Raw genomic sequence first — 21,661 nt, 5'->3', positions numbered from 1 at the left:
TGGGCTGTATAAGTAGGAGCATTGCCAGCAGATTGAGGGCTGTGATCATTCCCTTCTATTTGGCATTGGTGAGGCCTCATCTGGAGTACTGTGTCCAGTTTTGAGCCCCACACTACAAGAAGGATGTGGAAAAATTGGGAAGAGTCCAGCGGAGGACAACAAAAATGATTAGGCGGCTGGAGCACACGATTTATGAGGTGAGGCTGAGGCAACTGGGATTATTTAGTCTGCAGAAGAGAAGAATGAGGGGGGATTTGATAGCTGCTTTCAACTACCTGAAAGGGGGGTTCCAAAGAGGATGGATCTAGACTGTTCTCAGTGGTAGCAGATGACAGAACAAGGAGCAATGGTCTCAAGTTGCAGTGGGGGAGGTTTCGGTTGGATATTAGGAAAAACTTTTTTCACTAGGAGGGTGGTGAAGCACTGGAATGGGTTACCTAGAGAGGTGGCAGAATCTCCATCCTTAGAGGTTTTTAAGGCCCTGCTTGACAAAGCCCTGGCTGGAATGATTTAGTTGGGGATTGGTCCTGCTTTGAGCAGGAGGTTGGACTGGATGACTTCCAGAGTTCCCTTCCAGCCCTGATATTCTATGATTCTATGGTAATAATGTTGACATAATATACTTAGACATCTGTAAGGTGTTTGACTTCATACCACACAACATTTTGACTAAAAAATGATTATATAAAATTAACATGGCACATATTAAATAAATTAAAAACTGGCTAACTGATAAATCTCAAAATATCATTATAAATGGGGAATCATCATCAAATGTGTATTTCCAGTGGAGCCCTGCAGGAATTGGTTTTTGGCCCTGTGCCATCTAACATTTTTATCAGCGACCTGGAAGAAAACAAAATCACCACTGATAAATTTTGTAAATGACACAAAAAATGGGGGAGTGGTCAATAATGAAGAGAACAGGTCACTGATTCAGAGTGATCTGGATTGCTTGGTAAACTGGACACAAGTGAACAATAGGCTAAATGAATATGTCTAGGACCAAAGAATGCAGGCCATGCTTACAGGAGGGGAACTTTATCCTGAGAAGCAGTGACTCTAAAACAAGATTTGGGGGTCATGGTGGATAATCAGTTAAATGAAAGTTGTTCCCAAAAGACCTAATGTGACCCTGGGATGCATAAACAGGGTGATCTCAAGTAGGAGGAGAGAGACTATCTGGCACTGGTGCAACTGCTGCTGGAATAGTGTGCCCAGTTCTGATGCCCACAATGAAAGAAGGATGTTGATAAATTGGAGAGGATTCAGGGAAGAATTATGAGAATGATTGGAAAACATGTCTAGATTCAAAGAGCTCAGTCTATTTAGCTTCACAAAGATACGGTTAATGACTGACTTTATTACAGTCTAAAAGTATCTGTAGGGGGAACAAATATTTGATAAAAAGAACAGGAGTACTTGTGGCACCTTAGAGACTAACAAATTTATTTGAGCATAAGCTTTCGTGGACTACAGCTCACTTCTTCGGATGCATAGAATGGAACACACAGACAGAAGATATTTATCCATACAGAGAACATGAAAAGGTGGAAGTACGCATACCAATTGTAAGAGGCCAATCAATTGAGATGAGCTATCAGCAGCAGAAGAAAAAAAACCTTTGAAGTGATAATCGAGATGACCCATAGAAGGTGTGAGGAGAACTTAACATGGGGAAAAAGATTCAATTAGTGTAATGACTCAACCATTCCCAGTCTCTGTTTAAACCTAAGTTAATTTATCTAATTTGCATATTAACTTGAGTTCAGCAGTCTCTCTTTGGAGTCTGTTTTTGATGTTTTTTTGTTGCAAAATTGTCACCTTCAAGTCTGTCACTGAGTGGTTAGAGAGGTTGAAGTGTTCTCCCACTGGTTTTTGAATGTTATGATTCCTGATGTAAGATTTGTGTCCATTTATTCTTTTGCGTGGAGACTGTCCGGTTTTGCCAATGTACATGGCAGAGGGGCATTGCTGGCACATGATGGCATATATCACGTTGGTAGATGTGCAGGTGAATGAGCCCCTGATGGTGTGGCTGATGTGGTTAGGTCCTATGATGGTGTCACTTGAATAGATATTTGGACAGAGCTGGCATCGGGCTTTGTTGCAAGGATAGGTTCCTGGGTTAGTGTTTATGTTGTATGGTGTGCGGTTGCTGGTGAGTATTTGCTTCAGGTTGGGAGGCTGTCTGTAAGTGAGGACTGGTCTGTCTCCCAAGATCTGTGAGAATGAGAGATCATCTTTCAGGATAGGTTGTAGATCTTTGATGATGGACACACCACACGATCCATTGTCTACAGCCAAGCTCTAAGATACAACTGCATTTGCTCCAATCCCTCAGACAGAGATAAACACCTACAAGATCTCTATCAAGCATTCTGAAAACTATAATACTCACCTGCTGAACTGAAAAAACAGATTGACAGAGCCAGAAGAGTACCCAGAAGTCACCTACTACAGGACAGGCCCAACAAAGAAAATAACAGAATGCCACTAGCCGTCACCTTCAGCCCCCAACTAAAACCTCTCCAGCGCATCATCAAAGATCTACAACCTATCCTGAAAGATGATCCCTCACTCTCACAGATCTTGGGAGACAGACCAGTCCTCACTTACAGAATAATAATAATAAGTATTATGGTAGCACCTAGGAACTATCCAGGGTTAAGGGGAAAGGACCAACCAAAAATTAAAAAGAAAACCCATTCCTCCATCTAAAAGTCATGGTATTATCCCCCCATTTGGAGCCCATCACTCTGCTCATGTTATATCCCTTCCCCTTAACCCATTTAAACTGTAAGTTCTTCAGACCAGGGACTATCTACTGCTTTATGTTTCTACAATGCCTAGTATGGTAAGGCTCTGATCCTGGATAGTTCCTAGGTACTACCATAATACTTATTATTATTATTCTACTTCAGGAGCAAACTCTCACTCTCTATGCTGAATATTTACAGAAATGAAGATGGAGAATTAATAGATGTTTCCTCTATTCTCTTCCAGGTTTGGGCTCTGGGCCCCACATCTTTGTTGCTGACTACGAGGCCGGTGGGATCCGGGTGGTGTGTACGTCGGGTGGGTGGTACCCAGAGCCTGAAATGCTGTGGAGAGATTCTAGTGGGCAGCTTGTACCATCACTGTCCCAAACGAAATCCCAACAGGAAAATGGCCTGTTTGAAGCTCAGATTTCTGTTGTTATAAAAGAAAGGACACATCCTGGTTTGAATTGTTACATAAGGAATCCCCGCCTCAACCAAGAAAAAGAGTCAACAATTTACATAGCAGGTCAGTTCCCATCACAGCCAGACCAAGTAATTGCCAACAAACACTACTAATGATAAGATTATATTAAAGTTATACTGTATATGCGCCCAGGGCTGCACAGAGAGTATTCCATGTGCGTCTCCTGACCAGGGGTGTGCAAAGTGCTTGTACACACTACCACGACCAGGGACATCTGCTGGTGAGCCTGGTGCCCACCCCATTGGGTGGGGCTGGGGGCAGTACAGCCGCTGGAGGAAGTGCCCTAGCAGGGCTCTGGCTCCTGTGAGTGGTGGCCTGACGTATTGCTGCTTTCGCCACTGTGGTTCCTGGTAGAGCCCTGCAGCTCCGCGGATATCCAATTTATATTTGCAGATATCCACATCTGCGGCTATAAATTTTGTATCTGCACAGGGCTCTGATCATAATGACACTACATAAATCCATTGTGCACCCAAACCTTGAATACTGTGTCTAGTTCTGATGTCAAGTATCAGGGGTAGCCATGTTAGTCTGTATCCACAAAAACAACAGGGAGTCCGGTGGCACCTTAAAGACTAACTAATCTGTTAGTCTTCAAGGTGCCACCGGACTCCCTGTTGTTTTTGTATCTAGTTCTGGTTGCTCCATCTCAGAAAGGATATAGTGTAACTGGAAAAGGTTCAGAGAAGAGCAGCAAAGATGATCAAGGGGTATGGACCAGCTTCCATATGTGGACAGACTAAAAAGATTATGGCTGTTCAATTTAGAAAAGAGACTACTCAGGCAGGTATGATAGAGGTATATAACATCATTAATAATGTTGAAAAAGTAATAGAGAAGTGTTATTTACCCCTTCACATATCAGAAGAACCAGAAATCACTCGATGAAATTAATAGGCCACAGGTTTAATACAAACAAGAGGCAATACTTCTTCATACAACACAATTAACCTGTGGAACTCATTGCCATAGGGAGCTGTGATGACCAAAAATATAACTGGGTTCAAAAAAGAACTAGATAAATTCATGGCAGACATGTCCATCAATGACTGCTGGCCAAGATATTATGGATTTAATCCCATCCTCAAGGTGACCCTTAACCTCTCACTATCAGAAGCAAGGAGGGAAAGGCAAGGGTGGATGTCTCCAAAATTACCCTGTTCTGCAAACTCTGCCTGAAACTCTGGTACTTGCCACTGTCAGCAGACAGGATACTGGGCTAGATAGACCATTGGTCTGACCCAATCTGGCTGTTCTTATGAGAACTGGGCACAGATTCATTGAAAGAAAGGGGAAGGCAAATTCTAAGGATGCTCACATGTCTCTGTTCCCAAGGGGTGCAGAGGTGGATATGGAGGTACCCCAACAGGTCCCTGTGATGGGAGATTGGTTGTGGAGGAGCAATTGCCAGGGTGTCCTCGGGGCCCCATCATACTGTAGTCTCAACAGACAGTCTGGCCATAACAAATAGGCCTAACCCAGAAAACATGAATTTTGCACTCACTGACAATCTAAATCCAACGGTGAGCAATGTCTCCATGACTAAATATATATAACTTTAGAAGGCAGAGAAACATGGAAACCTCCAGAGATGGCAAACTACTTGAACTATTAGGAAATAATGTTTTAAATGCTTGTTCCACTAGAGAGAGGAATGTTGTGGTGATGTGTGTAGACAGCACTTCCACCAATAGATGGAGTTGTATCTTTATCATAGTGTTAAGTAGGTGTATTGTACATTATGATGTTGTATTTGATCTGTGGGGTCTATCAGGAAGTTCAATCCTGGCTGTGGTGCTGGAGTTGTTACTTGCAGTGTTCCAGTGAACCTCTATGATTCTATAAGCATTGCATTATGTCATGTGTGAAGCAGCATTAAGGCTATGTTGCAGGTGAAGAAGCAAATCAACAAAGTATTTTTGGTTTTTTGAGTGATTAGTTTCTGCCTATGTAGGGCCAATCTACACAGCAAATACAGAAATGCCAGGGATTTGCCTACAATATGATTGACCCCTGCCTTGGTTACCACGGAATTCCTTCTCACCGTGTAGGTAGGCCCTAATAGTGTTCTGTAACAGGTCAAAGCTTGCACTTCCATTGGCTTCAGAGTGAAATGTGAAGGAACCTTATCTCAGTAGGGAATTTATTTAGAGCAGGGGTAGGCAACCTATGGCACGTGTGCCGAAGGCGGCACGGGAGCTGATTTTCAGTGGCACTCACACTGCCCGGGTCCTGACCACCGGTCCAGGGGGCTCTGCATTTTAATTTAATTTTAAAGGAAGCTTCTTAAACATTTTAAAAACCTTATGTACTTTACATACAACAATAGTTTAGTTATATAGAAATAGTCTTATAGAAAGAGACCTTCTAAAAACGTTAAAATGTATTACTGGCAGGCAAAACCTTAAATGAGAGTGAATAAATGAAGATTTGGCACACCACTTCTGAAAGGTTGCCGACCCCTGATTTAGAGTCTCAGGAAAGTTTCTCCCACCCAATCACATTATGTTACTTTTGTGTGCAGAAGTCCTGCTGGTGGCATGATTCTGTCACTGTTTCCAAATTAATTAGGCTTTCTCTTCCAGACCCGTTTTTCCTAAGGACTTCGCTCTGGATGGTGGCTCTGGCTGTGGTCCTGAGTGTCCTGGGTTTTCTCATTTCCCCAGCCATTTACTATTTTTGGATGCAGCACAGAGAGAAAGGTAAAGTAATAGTGGGAGATTCCTTGGGTGAAACTGTTTCAGCTGAGAGAAATGCAGCAAATGGAACTATTCTTTACATCTCACTAATGAATCCAAACCTATTTTTAGTGTCAGATAAAAACTACATTAAACTGGAAGTCAGGTTGGGAGTATGTATCTGTAACTCAAAGGTGAATGTTGTATGTATCCCAGAAGCAAACATCACAAGCCTGACTAATTCAGCATAAAGAAATCTCAAACAAGCTAAGGTCTTGAAGCACACAGCAAGACCATCCAAACAACCTTAATTCTCACATTTAGTGATGCCAGGTGTTAACTGTACAATTACTGTTAGTGCATGATAGTGACTGTGGTCTGAGACTAAATTAAAGTTATTTCTAAAGACACATTAGATTTTTTTTCAGTTTTTCCAATGTGTCAGGGGCCACCATCTTCCCTTGAGGGGAACCTGGCTCTATTCCATTTGCACAGCCAGGAGGAGGGAAGGTGTGTGTACGTGACACCATCGTTTACTGTATAATCAGTGATGTAAAATTTATCAAATCTCTATTGGGTAGTGCAATGGGTTATACCTCTCTAGCACCCCCTTGGGGTGAGAGGGGCACCACCTCCCATCTTTGCTGTCCTTTCCTGGATGGCAGAGACTAGTTACTGTAGTCTGGATTCCAGATTTAGGGTACAGCCCTCCAGCTGTACCTCTTAGAGAGCCTGCCGCCTTCAGGAGAGGAGGGGGTTAAGCAGCCCAAAAGAAAAGGACAGACTGCCTCCAGAGCCCAAAAAAGGGCCAGGTCTGCTCAGTCTCAGACAGTGTAGAGGTCAAGAGTCTCTTGGAGGAGATCTGGTCCCTTGTATGTCCAAACAACCCAAGCTGGGACCCAGTGCTCCATACAGAAAAGCTAGTCCCTCTACTTCCTCAGAGGGCCTGGTTGGCTGATGTTCTCAGGAGTGTACCCAGTAAACAACCCTTGTGCCCTGGGACTAAGGAGCTCTTGCTCTGTTTACTCCAGAGTCATCTGGGATCCTCCATTTTAAGGACCTGCCCTTCTCCAGGCTTGGCATATCTCACAAGTGTACTGGGTTGGGGCTGATTGTGCCCAGAGAAGCTCTTTAACCCCTTCATGGCTGGTGTAGGGCACTTCCCAGCCACAGGTGGACAGTGGCCACGGATATAGTGGCTGGGAAAAAAGCCAGTGATGGAAACTTCATTTGGAATGTCCAGGCATTCAGACATTTAAGGGTTGGTTATTTTTTTACAGCTTTTTTTTTGGAATAACATTAAGTTAAGGTTAATAAAAGGTTTTAGTTTATGATAATTATCTAGGCTATGGGGATTCATATAATAAAGAATCATGTAAAGGGCTAGGCACTATAACACAAGCTCTAGTAATATGTCTGTTTTTCTTTGTTTGTTTTAGGGAAACTCTTGGCTGAACTTCGTAAGTTCTGTTTTTTTCATAATTAAAACTTAGTTAGAAATTGTGCCTTCTTCAGACTGTGTTCATCTCTGTGTCTATGCTTGGTTTCAGGGTGGAGAAGAGCCCAAATATATGCAGGTAAATCAAGCTGACATTTCATTTATGTCAAAATTCCCCTGCCTCTTTTTACTAATCACACATAACAAGAAGGAAAAAGTCAGTTAAAACATTTAAAACTTAAAGTTAAATAAGGCTTCATTTTAACAATTTCCTATATTCCATTTCCCTTTAGTGTATGGAGTCTTTTAGAGGGAAAAGTTCTGACTTGATAAACATTAGATGGTATTAAATACCCTTTTTGAAAGAGTCAGTTACAGACTATAGCATTTGAGCTGTTATTGTCAAAGTCCAAACTGTTTCTTTAGTGAACAAAAGAAACACACCCGTTGGGAGAAAAGTATACTAACTACAGAATACAGCTTCCGTCTCTCTGGTACAACTTAACTGCTAAAGACTTACAGGTACAGTACCTGACTCAGTCATTAGTCATCCCAGGACCTGGCAATGTTTCATTAAAATCAGGCTGAATTATTGTTTTATCTTACCTCTTCCCACCCCCCACTATCACCCCATGCATAGACCAGGCCTCAATGATACTTGTCTTCCTCCTCCTTCCTCCCTGGCTCCTTCCTGCAAGCTTCCGCCAAGATGCCGGTTGACAGAACCCTCCCCCACTACCACATCAGAGGGGATAAAAATCTATGGGTTTTGTTTTTATTTAAAAAACAACAACAGATTTTTTTCATTTAAATTAAATACAGATTTATTTTTTTAAATAAACTTATTTAAAATTAAATTTTAAATTGACAACTTATGTTGAGGCCAAAACTCATTATAATCTATTAAAATCATGTAATTGAATACAACACATAATTTTAAGCAGTACATGTTTGCTGCAAAGTTTTAAAGAAAGCCAAACTACTGAAATGGAGGCAGACACTGGCTAAGCTCTTGGAGCCAGATTTGACAAAGTGCTAATCCAGCTTTGACAACAGTAGCCTCTTCTACAGGTGCAGAAAGAGTATTTTCTTCATTGAGGTTTATTTAACTGATTCATTTCAATGATTAGTTCATTCAAAGTTAAGAAATTATTTGTGTGTTGAAAAATCAGGAAAGTTTGTTTTCTAAACTATGAATACAAAGTAGGGTGAGAGGATGAGATCTACTTGTTCTAAGTCTTGAAGGACACGGCGACCAGGAACAACCAGTTCAACTCATTAAGTACAGATAATAATTTGTTAGTTTTAAGTGCAAAACATGTTTTGGCAAACATTTTTGTACGAATTCAACACTTTTAAGGTAGTTTTATTTAATTAAAGAAAAACTTTGTGGATTTTAATTGAATTTTAATTTCCATCCAAATAGAACTTGAAACATAGGCATCTAGAGAACTTGAATCACAAGTACAAAATGAATTTATTAAATAAGAAATCCATCATTCACCATTTTCTAACATAACAAAAGAAGAAAAAAATAAGCATCTGAATAAATGTAAATTAAGCTATGTAGCTGATTAATTAAATATGTGATATGAGCCCAGATCCTCAAAGATTTTTAGGCCTCTAACTTTCATTGATTTCAATGGACGTTAGGAGCCTAAATACCTTTAAAGTCTGGGCCATAGCATATCCTCCTGGTTAGCAAAAAGAAGCACCAAGTGTAGTATAATTGTGAATCAATATGTTTTAATTGTTACCAACTAATAAGAATCAATCTTTCTTTAAGAAAATAACTAAAAAGTCCAAATGCAAAACATGATGAAAATCAATGATTTAAATCAAGGCTTCCTGCTTGCTGATTTAAATCATGATTAAAATCACTTATTTAAATCTCTTAAATGAATCCATCCTGCACCACCCCATAACCAGAAAGAGTTGGCAGCCTCACTCCATTAAAATGAATGAAAGCACATCTAGTACCTCCCTTTTATAGTCCCTGATCTGGATGCTCAAAACAAGTTCATAGAATCATGGAATATCAGGGTTGGAAGGGACCTCAGGAGGTCATCTAGTCCAACCCCCTGCTCAAAACAGGACCCAATCCCCAACTAAATCATCCCAGCCAGGGCTTTGTCAAGCCTGACCTTAAAAACCTCTAAGGAAGGAGATTCCACCACTTCCCTAGGTAACCCATTCCAGTGCTTCACCACCCTCCTAGTGAAAAAGTTTTTCCTAATATCCAACCTAAACCTCCCCCACTTCAACTTGAGACCATTACTCCTTGTTCTGTCATCTGCTACCACTGAGAACAGTCTAGATCCATCCTCTTTGGAACCCCCTTTCAGATAGGTGAAAGCATTTATCAAATCCCCCTTCATTCTTCTCTTCTGCAGACTAAACAATCCCAGTTCCCTCAGCCTCGCCTCATAAGTCCTGTGTTCATAAGTTAGGTGCTTAAGTCCCAGTTTCGGGCCAGATGCACAAAACTCCTACTTCAGCCCTGTAGGTGCCTAAACTATGAGGATAAAAGTTTGCTAGATGTCTGTTTCAGCCTCTGGGCATGTGCACCACTGCCTCCCTTTGGGCGTCCAAGCACCTATCTCCCACCTCAACCCCAGAGATTCCCAAATCAGGCAAAGACAGGAATTTAGCCACCTAAGTTGCATGTGGGGCCCAATCTGATTGGCATTGTTAGAGGCCACCTGCTGGATCAAGTCACATTCAAAATGTGGTGGTAGGACCCACCTTGTCCCTTGTAGCCCAGTGGCTGTCACTTACCTGGGATGCGAGACCCAGGTTCATTTCCCCCTATCTGCCTGACAGGGAGAAAAGGTTTGAATGGTGGGGGTGTCTCCCACCTCTCATGAGAGGACCCGGGTAATCCAAACATTGGTCCAGAGAGAATAAGAATGACTCTGGGGTGTAATTAGGTACCAGCTAGGAGACCCAGGCCCCCGCTTCAATCCCTCTTTCATTACTTAATCACAGTGAAACAGTTTCAGCAGGAATCACACATCAGAATAGCCCATAGCTCAGTGATTAGAGCCTCTCTTGAGAGGTGGGAGATGCCTGCACAAATACTTTCTCGCCCTCTTGCAGAGAGGGGAAAATTAAACCTGTTTCACCCACATCCCGGGTAAATGTCCTGGCCTCTGGGCTAAAGGTTATAAGGTGGGCAACCCCCTCCCCCATGCTAAAATGACATCAGTGCCTAGCTCTACAGAGGGTTCCCAACTTCAGACTCACAAGCTGACATGTGAGTGTCCAGACATGTGCATCTATCTCTGCCTAGCATGATGACTTTTGGAAGTCACAGGCTTCAGGCGCCTATAGGAGCTTTAGAGAGTGCCTGGCTCAGGCTTTGGGAGTTGCAGCAATTTCTCCAGGCACCTATAATTAGGCTGAGCATCACAATGCCTAACTCCTCTTGAGCATTCAGCCCATCCTTCCACCCGAGGCCTGGGCTATACTAGCGGGGGGTTCGAACTAAGATATGCAACTTCAGCTACACTATTCGCATAGCTGAAGCTGAAGTATCTTAGTTGGACTTACCTGGCAGTCCTCACGGCGGTGAGTTGACCACCGCGGCTCCCCTGTCGACACCGCTTACTCCTCCTGCCGAGGTGGAGTACGGGCGTCGATTTGGGGATCGATTTATTGCGTCTAGACGAGATGCGATAAATTGATCCCCGATACATCGAACACTACGCGCCGATCCGGCGGGTAGTATAGACGTACCCCTAGTAACCTCAGCGGGGTGGATACTTGTAAAGTGAGTTTAGTTGACTATAAGTTACAGCAAAACAGATCGCATGGGTTGAGAGAGCCCCTCAAGGCTGGCCCCAGGAAGACTGCAGCCCTCGCTGGACAGGTTTCCCATCAGGTACCTGTCCCCTTGTGGCTGTCAACACCCCCTGGTCTCCCAGATCTCAGTGCCAAGGGGCTGAGGGGGCTGCAAGGTGCTTGGGGCCGGCTGTCTCTCTGTCTCACTCTCAGCCATGCTCGGCAGCTGGATACCAAAGGAAGCTTACAAGAAGTGGAAACGTGAACAGATGACTAGGGAGGAGTATAAAAATATTGCTCAAGGATGCAGGGGTGTAATCAGGAAGGCCAAAGCACAATTGGAGTTGCAGCTAGCAAGGGATGTGACGAGTAACAAGAAGGGTTTCTACAGGTATGTTAGCAACAAGAAGGTGGTCAGGGAAAATGTGGGGCCCTTACCCCTGATACCAGCTATTAGCACCTTTCAGCCTATCAGTGTGCATGCTTCTGCGCATACGGTCTATTTCCTCACACTTGAGTCCTGCTCAGATACCAAGCAACTTGGAGACACAGACGCCACGAGACCCCAAGGATAGGGTATTTTGTGTTTATTTTGCACTAAATCAACCCCTCTGTCTCCTTCCCCTGGAAATAAACAGGTTGGGTGTGAAAGTCTCACTGCCTCTTGGGGGGAAGGGGTATTTTCCCTCCATTTCCCCCTCTGGGCAAGTGATTTTATAATTAGGGATTAAAGAAGGTTAATTTCCCTTGGATCCCAGCACCTGCCCCCGACACTGACTCTGTGACTCTCTCCCCAGTGAACGTGACTCTGGATCCAGCCACAGCTCAGTCTAACCTCGTCCTGTCTGAGGATCGGAAAAGTGTGAGACATGGAGATATACGGCAGGATCTTCCCGACAACCCTGAGAGATTTGAACCTTACGTCATTGTTCTGGGCGTTGAAAAGTTCATAGACGGGAGGCATTACTGGGAGGTGGAGGTGGGAAAGAAGCCTGAGTGGACTCTGGGGGTTTGTAGGGAATCTGTGAGGAGGAAGGGGAGTATCAGTGTCACATCTAAGAATGGATACTTTGTGGTGTGTTTGAGAGATGGAGAAAAATACTGGGCCCGCACTTCCCCCCTAACTCCTCTCCCTGTGAGCGTCAGGCCCAGCCGGTTGGGGATTTTCCTGGACTATGAGGGGGGCGAGATCTCATTTTACAATGTGACTGACAGGTCCCATCTCTTCACTTTCACTGACACCTTCTCTGGGATGCTCCGCCCTTATTTCAGTCCTTGTCTCAATGAAGGGGGTAAAAATGCAGATCCCCTGATAATCTGCCCGGTCCCAGAGAAGGCCTGAAGGGATCTCTGTCCCTCACAGTGACACCCACAGCAGAGACTGTCCCCTCCCACCACTGACCAGCCCCCAGGCCTGTTCCCATGGGGATGGCGTAAAAAGCATCAGCTGCCTGCCCCCCATCACCCCCTCCTCTCTCAGCTCTCAGCACCAGGTCTGTGAACTGCAGGAAGAGGAGAGAGGCAGAGAAGGGGTGAGGTGGGGTCAGGCTGCTTGGAAGTGGGGATGCAGGGGCAGAGGGAGGTGGTTTAGTCTTGTGGTTTAGACCTTCCCTGTCAAAGTTTAAGCAGACCTGAGGTAAACAAGGATCAAGCTCTGGGACATTTTCTTTAAAGTCTTCTAGCAAATTGATAAACTTCTTGACAGCAATTCACAGCAGCATCTTCTCCCAAGGAAGAATAGGCAGTGCAGATTGTTGCTTTGAAGCTAATTTTCTATTTTATGGGGGGAGGGATAGCTCAGTGGTTTGAGCATTGGCCTGCTTAAACCCAGGGTTGTGAGTTCAATCCTTGAGGGGGCCATGTAGGGATCTGGGGCAAAATCAGTACTTGGTCCTGCTAGTGAAGGCAGGGGGCTAAACTCAATGACCTCTCAAGGTCCCTTCCAGTTCTAGGATATCTCCATTGATTTATTTTATTTATATTATTATTATAGATGAACTACCTGTGTTCAGTCACATAAGGCAATTAGCCAGTCGAACTGTCAAGACAGTTCACACGTAGTTTACTATGTGGAATTACAAACTTCAAGGAGAGATTAGGATAATTATATTACTATACCACAAGTCCCATCTAAATAATAATTTTCCCTTTTGACCTCTGAATCCATAGAACACAGCATTATGAGACAGGAACAGGATTAGCATCTACAAGCTAATTAGATCACTTGCATCTGAAGAAGTGAGGTTCTTTCCCACGAAAGCTTATGCTCCCAGTACTTCTGTTAGTCTCAAAGGTGCCACAGGACCCTCTGTTGCTTTTTACAGATTCAGACTAACACGGCTACCCCTCTGATACTTAGATCACATTGTTAAACTTCTAATGAGATACAGGTAAAAACAGACAAATACACTTAGCATCTACCCGTGATTTCTATTACTACAAATAAATGGGTTAATGATTGCTGGTCTACGACATCTCTTTGAAATACACATACAAGTAGATTGTCTTGGTTACATTTCAATGTGTCTTGTTAAGTTATAGGTCATACCCAAGTTGACCATTCTGTGAGCATCACAGAAGTGCTGTTAAGAAAGATGCTTTCAGAGCCTTTTACAGAACCAATGTCATGTTTGTCATTTGAGTATTCTGTTAATTAGATTCTTCTTTCTTTCACTGAAAAAAGTCTCTGCAGTTATCTTTATACTCTAAGTGCTTTGTTGCGATGTGTCATTTCAACTTTGCAGGTTTCATTGCTTCATTTGATAGGATTTGTAAGCATGTGATGCATCGCGGTTGTCAATCACTGAATTCCATAAAACAAAAATCAGTATAACTTTCGTCAAACTTTCTGTACTTCGTTTGTTTCTTACTATTTGACTGCATTGTCCATGGCTTCAGCACAACTAGCAGGACTATTATAAGGTTGTTTTAAAAACTTACTCATTTTCAGTATAACTTGCTCACACACTGTAAAAATATATTCCACTTCCACCTGCCAAATACATCTCCGTCAAAACGGATGTCACTTCTGATTTGCTGTTGCAAAGCAGTGAGATTTTTTATGTTGATGCTTATGCAATGTGAATATTATGGCATTGTTCATTCACCATGGAATATGTTGTGTAAACAGAAATCATTGATTTGTCATCTAGGCAATGCAGATAGGGGTAATGTGTGACTGTTGATAGTGGAGACGGTGGCATGTGACCACCCTACTCATCACTTCTGGATCTAACAGAGGTTTTCAAACTTTGGGCCGAGCCCTGATCTGACAACAAGAAGAGGGCCAGCTGTGCTGTGCGTAACCCTTGTCTGCCTGCTGCCCATGCTGCTCAGGGAAGAGGCAGAGCGCAGAAGAACAACAGCCTCTGGGTTAGGCCCCATGTGCCAGGTTCTGCAGGCTTGGTTGTCCTAATTGAAATGGACCCAAACTTTTCCATCAGTGCAGTTAATCCACCTCTGGGAGCGGCAGTAGCTAGGTTGATAGAAGAATTCTTCCATTGACCTAGCTGTGTCTACATCGGGGGTTAGATCAGGGGTCTCAAACACATGGCCTGGATGCGGCCGTGAAGTTATTTCCTGCGGCCCGCCATAGGAGCCAAGCTTCCCTCTGACCACATAAGGAATAGTTACAGGTGTTTATATTTTATTAAAACCCCTCTTCACATTACAGTTTTTAAAAAGTTAATACATTGACTTTTAATAGCATACTCTTCATTTTTTTCATTTTTGACTATACTTTTGTATCGTTGTATGAAAAGGTGTCAACGATGTGGCCCTCGGGCCAATGTACTAGTCCTCAGGTGGCCCTCATGGTGATTTGAGTTTGAGATTCCTGGGTTAGATCGACCTCACTAAATATTTCACAGCTCTGTGTGAGGTAGCTAAGTCAACCTAAGTTTTAGGTGTAGGCCTCAGGAAGAATAAGGGTATGCCTATACTACAGCCAATACAGCAGCACAGATTCAACTCTGTCACTCAAGTGCTGAACTGTAGATACTTCCTACACTGACGGAAGTAGTTTTTCCATCTCTCTAGTTAACCCCCCTTTCTGGGAGGCAGGTAGCCAGGTCACCATCAGAATTAGGTTGATCATAGAATATCAGGGTTAGAAGGGACCTCAGGAAGTCATCCAGTGCAACCCCCTGCTCAAAGCAGGACCAGTCCCCAACTATTATTGATCTAGCTGTGGCACTCAGGACACACAATTTTTCACAGTCCAGGGTGAGGTAACTAAGGTTGATCATGGTTTCAAGTGTAGAGCAGGCCTAAGAGGGGTAACCCCGGAGCTAGTTGACAACACAGGGTCTGAGGGATTGGTGGACAGCTTGGTGTATGAGAGGTAGTGGGGAGGAGGGATAGCTCAGTGGCTTGAGCATTGGCCTGCTCAACCGAGGGTTGAGAGTTCAATCCTTGAGGGGGCCATTTAGGGATCTGGGGCAAAAATAACCTGTCAGGGATGGTACTTGGTTCTACTGTGAAAGCAGAGGACTGGACTGGACTGGACTCCATGACCTTTCCAGCTCTATGAGATAGGTATATCCCCATATTATAAAGAAGGCCAAGAGAAGCAGTTGTCAGTGTGATCCTGGCAGGACACGGAGTGACAGAACTCCCTGGAAAGGCAGACTAAGATTTCTGGGTAGGGTTGCCAAATTTCCCAACCAGTCACCATTGCCACAAATGGCATCTGGACAGGAAAGTTGGTAACCCTATTTCTGAGTAAGGAGGCTGCTGTTTGTTTCTAATGTTTTCAGGACACAGGAATGTGTGGACATTGTTTGTAAATAGGAACAATTGCACCAAGGAAGTACCTGACTCCATGTAATGGGTGGACTAGGCCCTCAGGGTTCTGCCACACCAATCCCAGAAAAGGAGCAGTCGAGAGGTTCTCTGAGCAGCCAAGAGAAGAGTAGGCCAATCAGGGGCCAGGAAGGCCATATAACAGGAGCTGCAGACTACAGTAGTAATTAGTTGCTGTGTGGAGCTGTAGAAGAAAGGACTGTGTGCCTGGCTGGAAGAGCAGCAGGACCAAAGACAGTCTGCTAGCAGGGACCCGAGAGCTAGAGGCTCCTGGCTGGTGCTAGGATTATGCCAAAGACAGTTTGCTAGCAGGGACTGGGGGAGGCTGTGAAGACTGCATAGGGACTGAGTCTGAAGAGGACCACAGGAAGATAGTGTCTCCAGGGAGGAAGTCTGGAGATACAGCCCCATACCAGGGTAGGGACTACTTACTGAAAGAACACAGACACACCCAAGCAGACAGGACACTTATGAGAGGTGGGTGCTGACCCCGTTACTCTCCTATAAATTTCTCCTCCCAGTGGAAGAACCTAGCAAGGCCCCAAACACTGGCTAAGTGCTCAGGCAAAGAAGCAATGCTACAACCCAAGTGAGAACCTAGACCTGTGGTGGCAAATGCATTGGAGGGGAACCTTTGCAGGGAGTTTCAGCAGCAAGAAGCCTGTGCAGAGGAGTAGATTGCTGCTAATTGTGGACTTCAGCATATTCAGCTTTCTGTGCTGAAAGTCCTTATTGTTCCTTCTCTCTGAGCTGAAACGCCTCTCCCCAGAGCCAAATGAGGATCCCTGGCTTGTATTTCCCCCTGTTGGGGTCCACTAGGCATAGCTACCAAGTAACTCGGGAGAGTGGAAGGCCAAAAGTGACGATGAAGCTCTTTTGCTCTGGGTCTGTGAACCACAGTGACTCCATCTTGGGAACTCTCACCTACTTCTATGCTAACTGTTTACATGCTCTGAAGTAGGCTGAAGCAGAAATGTAATGTCAGTTTTTTAGCAGATGGCTGCAGTTTCACTCACACTAGCAGAAATAATAGAGATAAGAAGCGGGGTAGTTAGTTTGCAGGCGTCTAACTCAAGGTCGCAAAGACTGGGAAAGTTTTCTCACAAGCTTATGTAACAGTTGTCTGGAAGGGAGGGGTGAGGGGGAACAGCCAGACAAAGAGATGTATGCAAACAGTTTGGAGTATAAAAGGTAAAAGTTGTTTGTATTTGTTGCACTGGATTTGAGACATGCTGGTCTCCTAGTGCCATTTCAGAGCTCTGAAATAAACTTGGCTTGCTTTCTCCCCTCGGTGTCTTTATTGGTGCCAAGTACACCGGGCGATGAACCCCCTGTTTGCCATCTCGGGGCCCAGTTCTGGGTCAGGCAACACCCCCAGCAAATCCAGTCCACATAGTGATTATGAGCTCAGTCTTGGCCCACAGAGAAAAAAATGGGGGGGAGGGGGGCGGGTAGGATTGTTACTTTCCCTGCTGTGTGTGGAGTTTTACAAAGTTTAAACTGAAAATCTTCTTTCCAGCTCTCAGCTGGCATTGTGAATGGGCTGGGCTGTATCCTTTAGACTGCAAAGTCATAAAGCTTTGAGGATTTGCCATAATCTCACCCTTCAGCTCAAGGGTTGCTCTCGATTAGTTGCTGCTGTTTTCCTGCTGTGTCACTAGCACAGACCAGCTGCCTCTGGCCTTAACTGAGGGAGCCCCTGTAGCCCGGCTGCTCGCAGGCGGGTGGCTGGATGTACCGCAAGACACAGCCAAGCCAAGGCTCCTCTGCACACGCATTGTCACTGACATCACTCAGTGGGGTTTAGTTCCCACCTAATGTTGTTTCAGTGCAAGTCTGCGTGTGGCTGTGGATGCCCCCACTGTGAATTAAGAAAATCCTAGTTTGATTGAGGACACGTCTGCACAGCACCTGGGAGGTGTGATTCTCAGCTCGGGTAGACGTGCACATGCTGACTCTGCTGGAGCGAGCGCACTCCAATAGCAGTAAGGCTGTGGCAGCAAGACGGTGGTGTGGGCCAGCTGCTGGCGTACAATCCAATCCCCAACCCCTGCCTGGACTGTGTAGACAGACCCTGAGTTTAAACTTTTGTGTTCTTGTTTGTTTGTTTCCTTTCCCTACTTTGCCTTTCATTCACTTTCTGCTTCTTTACACCCCACTGCTCCTGTTCCTTGCCTATGTAGTTCCTGCTTCCTTGTTTTCTTATCTTTCTCCTGCTCCACCTCCCAGGCTCTCCTTTTTCTTCACCTCATTCTGCACCTGTGCAGCTGCTATGAGGTGGGACAGGCACCTCCCATGGCCAGCAAAACCATTTCTGATGCAGAGAGAACAGAAGACCAGAGATCCTAGCAGCCATGGCCTCAGTGACTCCTGTACAGGAAATCCAAGAGGAAACCAAATGCCCCATCTGTCTGCAATATCTGACAGACCCAGTGACCCTACTGTTTGGGCACAACTTCTGCCAAGGCTGCATCACTCAGTACTGTGAGACATAGGCAGAGGGGGACTATGACCCTGTGTGCTGCCCCAGCTGCAGAGCACGGATCTGGAAAGGAGCTCTCTGGAATAACTAATCAGCTAGCAAATACAGTGGGGAAAAATTAAAAAAGATGGATTTCAAACCAGCAGAGCCCTGGATCTATTCTGGGAGGAGGATGGGGAAGCCATGTCTGAGGTTTGTGAGAGAGCCCCTGAGCACAGATCTCACACGGTGCTTCTCATGGAGGAGGCTGCAGAAATACAAGGTAGGAAGCACTGTGGATCTGGGTTAATTCAATCCTTCCCTTTTCTGATTGAGTGTCTCAGAGCCACAGAATCTCCCACTTTCATGGAGTTTCTCCCTTGATCATTGGCTCCACCTAAATCTCTCCCCTGTAGGCTCCTTCGTCTGGGAAGGTGCAGGGAGCCCTGGCCACTGTCACAGCCTGTCAACCCCGCACTCTTCATTAGGGAGATGTGGGCACTAGAGCTCTGTGTGAGGCATTTTCCTCACACACAGGATTGAAGCAAGATGTGTCCAAGCTGCTGCCAGGCCGGGAATGGAAGGAACGAGCTGTGCACACCGCTCCCCTGACAGCCCAGGCACTGCCAGCCAGGTGTTCACATTCATTGTGAACACTGCAGCCCTTGCTCTGCTGCACGGAACATACATACAGGTGTAGGTTTAAGCACAGGTACTGTGGACTCTTCCCTAGGGACCAAACTCTGGAGTCGCCTGATTAGAACAGACCTCTGGTTTCATCACAAAATATCAACAATCAAAATGTAACTTGCTAGCCCTTGTGATTGAAAATGTGACCTAAGCATAACGGATACAGTGCCATGTGCCTGAGTCTGCAGAGAGCCTGAGCAAATAGCTCTGAGAGGAGGGAACTACCCCATGCATGTCAATGGGTGTTCTCTCTAAGAACTATTGCTCTAGAGTCCTCATTCACCTCTCCCAAGTTGGAGGCTCTGTGTGTGGCAGGCCAGGAAGAAGACAGTGTACCCAGCTCACCATCCCAAGAAAATACACAATACACAAATCTGCTGGGTAGCTTACATGTCCCTGTCCCAAAGAGCTTGCACTGTATAAAGATGAATAGCGACAAACTCCCCCTTCCCGCCAAACAAGCATTTGTACTTTCTTTTCAAACATAGTTTGAGCACCTGCTGAATTTTCTGCTGTACTCAGATTGCATTTACCCAAAATAAAAAATAGCCCTTTGACAGAGGTAGATTGTAACACTACGACCCTTTACACAAACTCTGATTTTTTTGCCCAGGGCCATGTTTGACTCAGTGTTTGTGTACTACTCAGGTTAAATGGCTGCACAGTTGTCCCTTGAACCTCTGAAGTCTGTGATTATTAGCTAGCTTTCAACCCCCTGAGCTTCTCTCTGTTCCAGTGTCGTTCTTTGGTGCTCGACCCTGAGCAAACAGCAGAGTCGGTGCCAGAAAGGAAACACCCAGTTGTATTGCAGGTTGGGTGAATTTAAGTGAACCTTACTCTGTTTCACTGTCCAAAAGGAGCCATGGCGCCAAAGAACCCTGTGGCAAGTCTCCAGCATGAAGCTACTTGTCCAATCTGTGTGGAGTATTTCATGGAACCCTTCACTCTGCAATGTGGGCACAATCTCAGCCACGCCTGCACCAGTCAATGCTGGGAGGGATCGGATACAGATGCCTCCTATTCCAAGTAAGGAGAGACTATGGAACACGAAACTTCAGACCAAATAGGCAACTAGTGATAGAAGTAGAAACAGCCAAACAGCTGAGTTTAGAGGCACTGGACGGAGCAGGAGGGGAGAGGGTGTGTGAGGAACTGGAAGCCTCTGAAACCGTTCTGTGAAGAGGATCAAACTTCTATTTGTTTAGTTTGCCATCTGTCAGGGACTCACAGGGCTCACACTGTGGTTTCCACAGAGGAGGCTGCTTGGAGTACAAGGTAAGGAATTGCTGTTAAGTTGAATGACTTTAGATTTTGGATAACTTAATACATTATTAATCAGAGTAATAACTTTGGATTTTAATTACAGATTAATTTAATAGAAAGTTGCCTATCACAGCTATTGGTGTAACTGCATCACTGAGCTCTATAAAGCCTCCATTGCATGAAGCTTGCTATAAAAAAGTAAATTATGCAGCATGAAGACTTGAAAGATATCTGATGTGGGAAACCTTTCTCTGAGAAGCTGAATTCTTTCCCAAATCATTTCCCACTTGGGGTCTGTTGAGGGCCCCATGGTTGCAGGGAACCCAGTGTAACTGCATTACTCAGCTTTGTAAAGCCTTCATTGTATGACAGATGCTTTAAAAAGTAAATGATACGCAGTGTGGCAAGAAAGGCAACACCCCCCCCAAGAATTTAAAGATGTCTGATGTGAGAGAATTTTTGTCTGAGAAGCTGAATCCTCCTCCCAGCTCCCACTGGTGACATAAGAGAACTTTCTACACAACAGAAGCAGCTAAATTATCCATGAGGTATAAAGCACATGAGTTGCAGGCCAGTCTGTTTGAGAGTGTCACCTTCAGCGTGGAGACTAGGAAGCTACAAGCTGTTGTTGTTACTGATTTGTACCACAGTGTTTATTATTACTATTTTCATCTCAGTATCCTCAACAGACCCCAAATGAGATCTGACCGTGATTGTGCTAGGCCCTGCACAAAACACAGCGAGCGACAATCCCTGCCCTGGGCAGGTTACAGTCTTAATAAACAAGACAAAGGGTGGAAGGGAAAACAGAGGCACAGACTTGCCCAAGATCACTCAGCAGATCAGGGACAAAGATGGGAATAGCACCTAAGTCTCCCAAGGCCCAGACCAGTGCCCTAACCATTAGGTCATGCTGCCTCCACAGCAGCACTGAGCAGTGATGAAGTGCAGCTGTTAGGAGGGAGACACCTTGATAAAGGTCCCAGGCCCAGCAGGGAGAGGAGGTTTCTCACTGGGATTCTGAATTCCCGTATTGCTCCATGAGGGGTTAAAATCAGATGCTGGTCTGCACTAGAGGAGGTCACTGTGTTAAGCCCTGTGTGGACCCTGAACACCTTAAGTCTACACATAAAAGGGATCCAGACAGTGCAGGTCCATGCCAAATACCATTGGGATTAGACTTGTTTGCAGCAAAAATAACCACTGTTAGTCTGAACAGTTTTGTTGTGGATGTAACCCTTCTGCCAGTTGCAATCAACAGCAGCAAGGGCTGGGTTCCTTTTGAATAATACAACAATA

General features: G+C 44.8%; 1 protein-coding gene across 1 annotated transcript in view; it reads left to right on the top strand.

Annotated features, from left to right (window-relative positions):
• LOC117877801 (butyrophilin subfamily 1 member A1-like) overlaps positions 1 to 12,960 on the top strand; it is a 92,635-nt gene extending 79,675 nt beyond the window's left edge. The window contains exons 6-10 of the mRNA XM_034771304.1: positions 3,007 to 3,288; positions 5,832 to 5,948; positions 7,364 to 7,384; positions 7,475 to 7,501; positions 11,943 to 12,960. Of these exons, the coding sequence (XP_034627195.1) occupies positions 3,007 to 3,288; positions 5,832 to 5,948; positions 7,364 to 7,384; positions 7,475 to 7,501; positions 11,943 to 12,487 (992 nt within the window). The 3' untranslated portion in view covers positions 12,488 to 12,960. The remainder of the gene's footprint in view (positions 1 to 3,006; positions 3,289 to 5,831; positions 5,949 to 7,363; positions 7,385 to 7,474; positions 7,502 to 11,942) is intronic.
• The last annotated feature ends 8,701 nt before the right edge of the window (positions 12,961 to 21,661 follow it).

The sequence above is a fragment of the Trachemys scripta genome, chromosome 5 (genome assembly GCF_013100865.1).
Source record: "Trachemys scripta elegans isolate TJP31775 chromosome 5, CAS_Tse_1.0, whole genome shotgun sequence".
NCBI classification, from domain to species: Eukaryota; Metazoa; Chordata; order Testudines; family Emydidae; genus Trachemys; species Trachemys scripta.
Note: the sequence above shows the minus strand (reverse complement) of the source record. Positions and strands in the feature narration are given on the sequence as shown.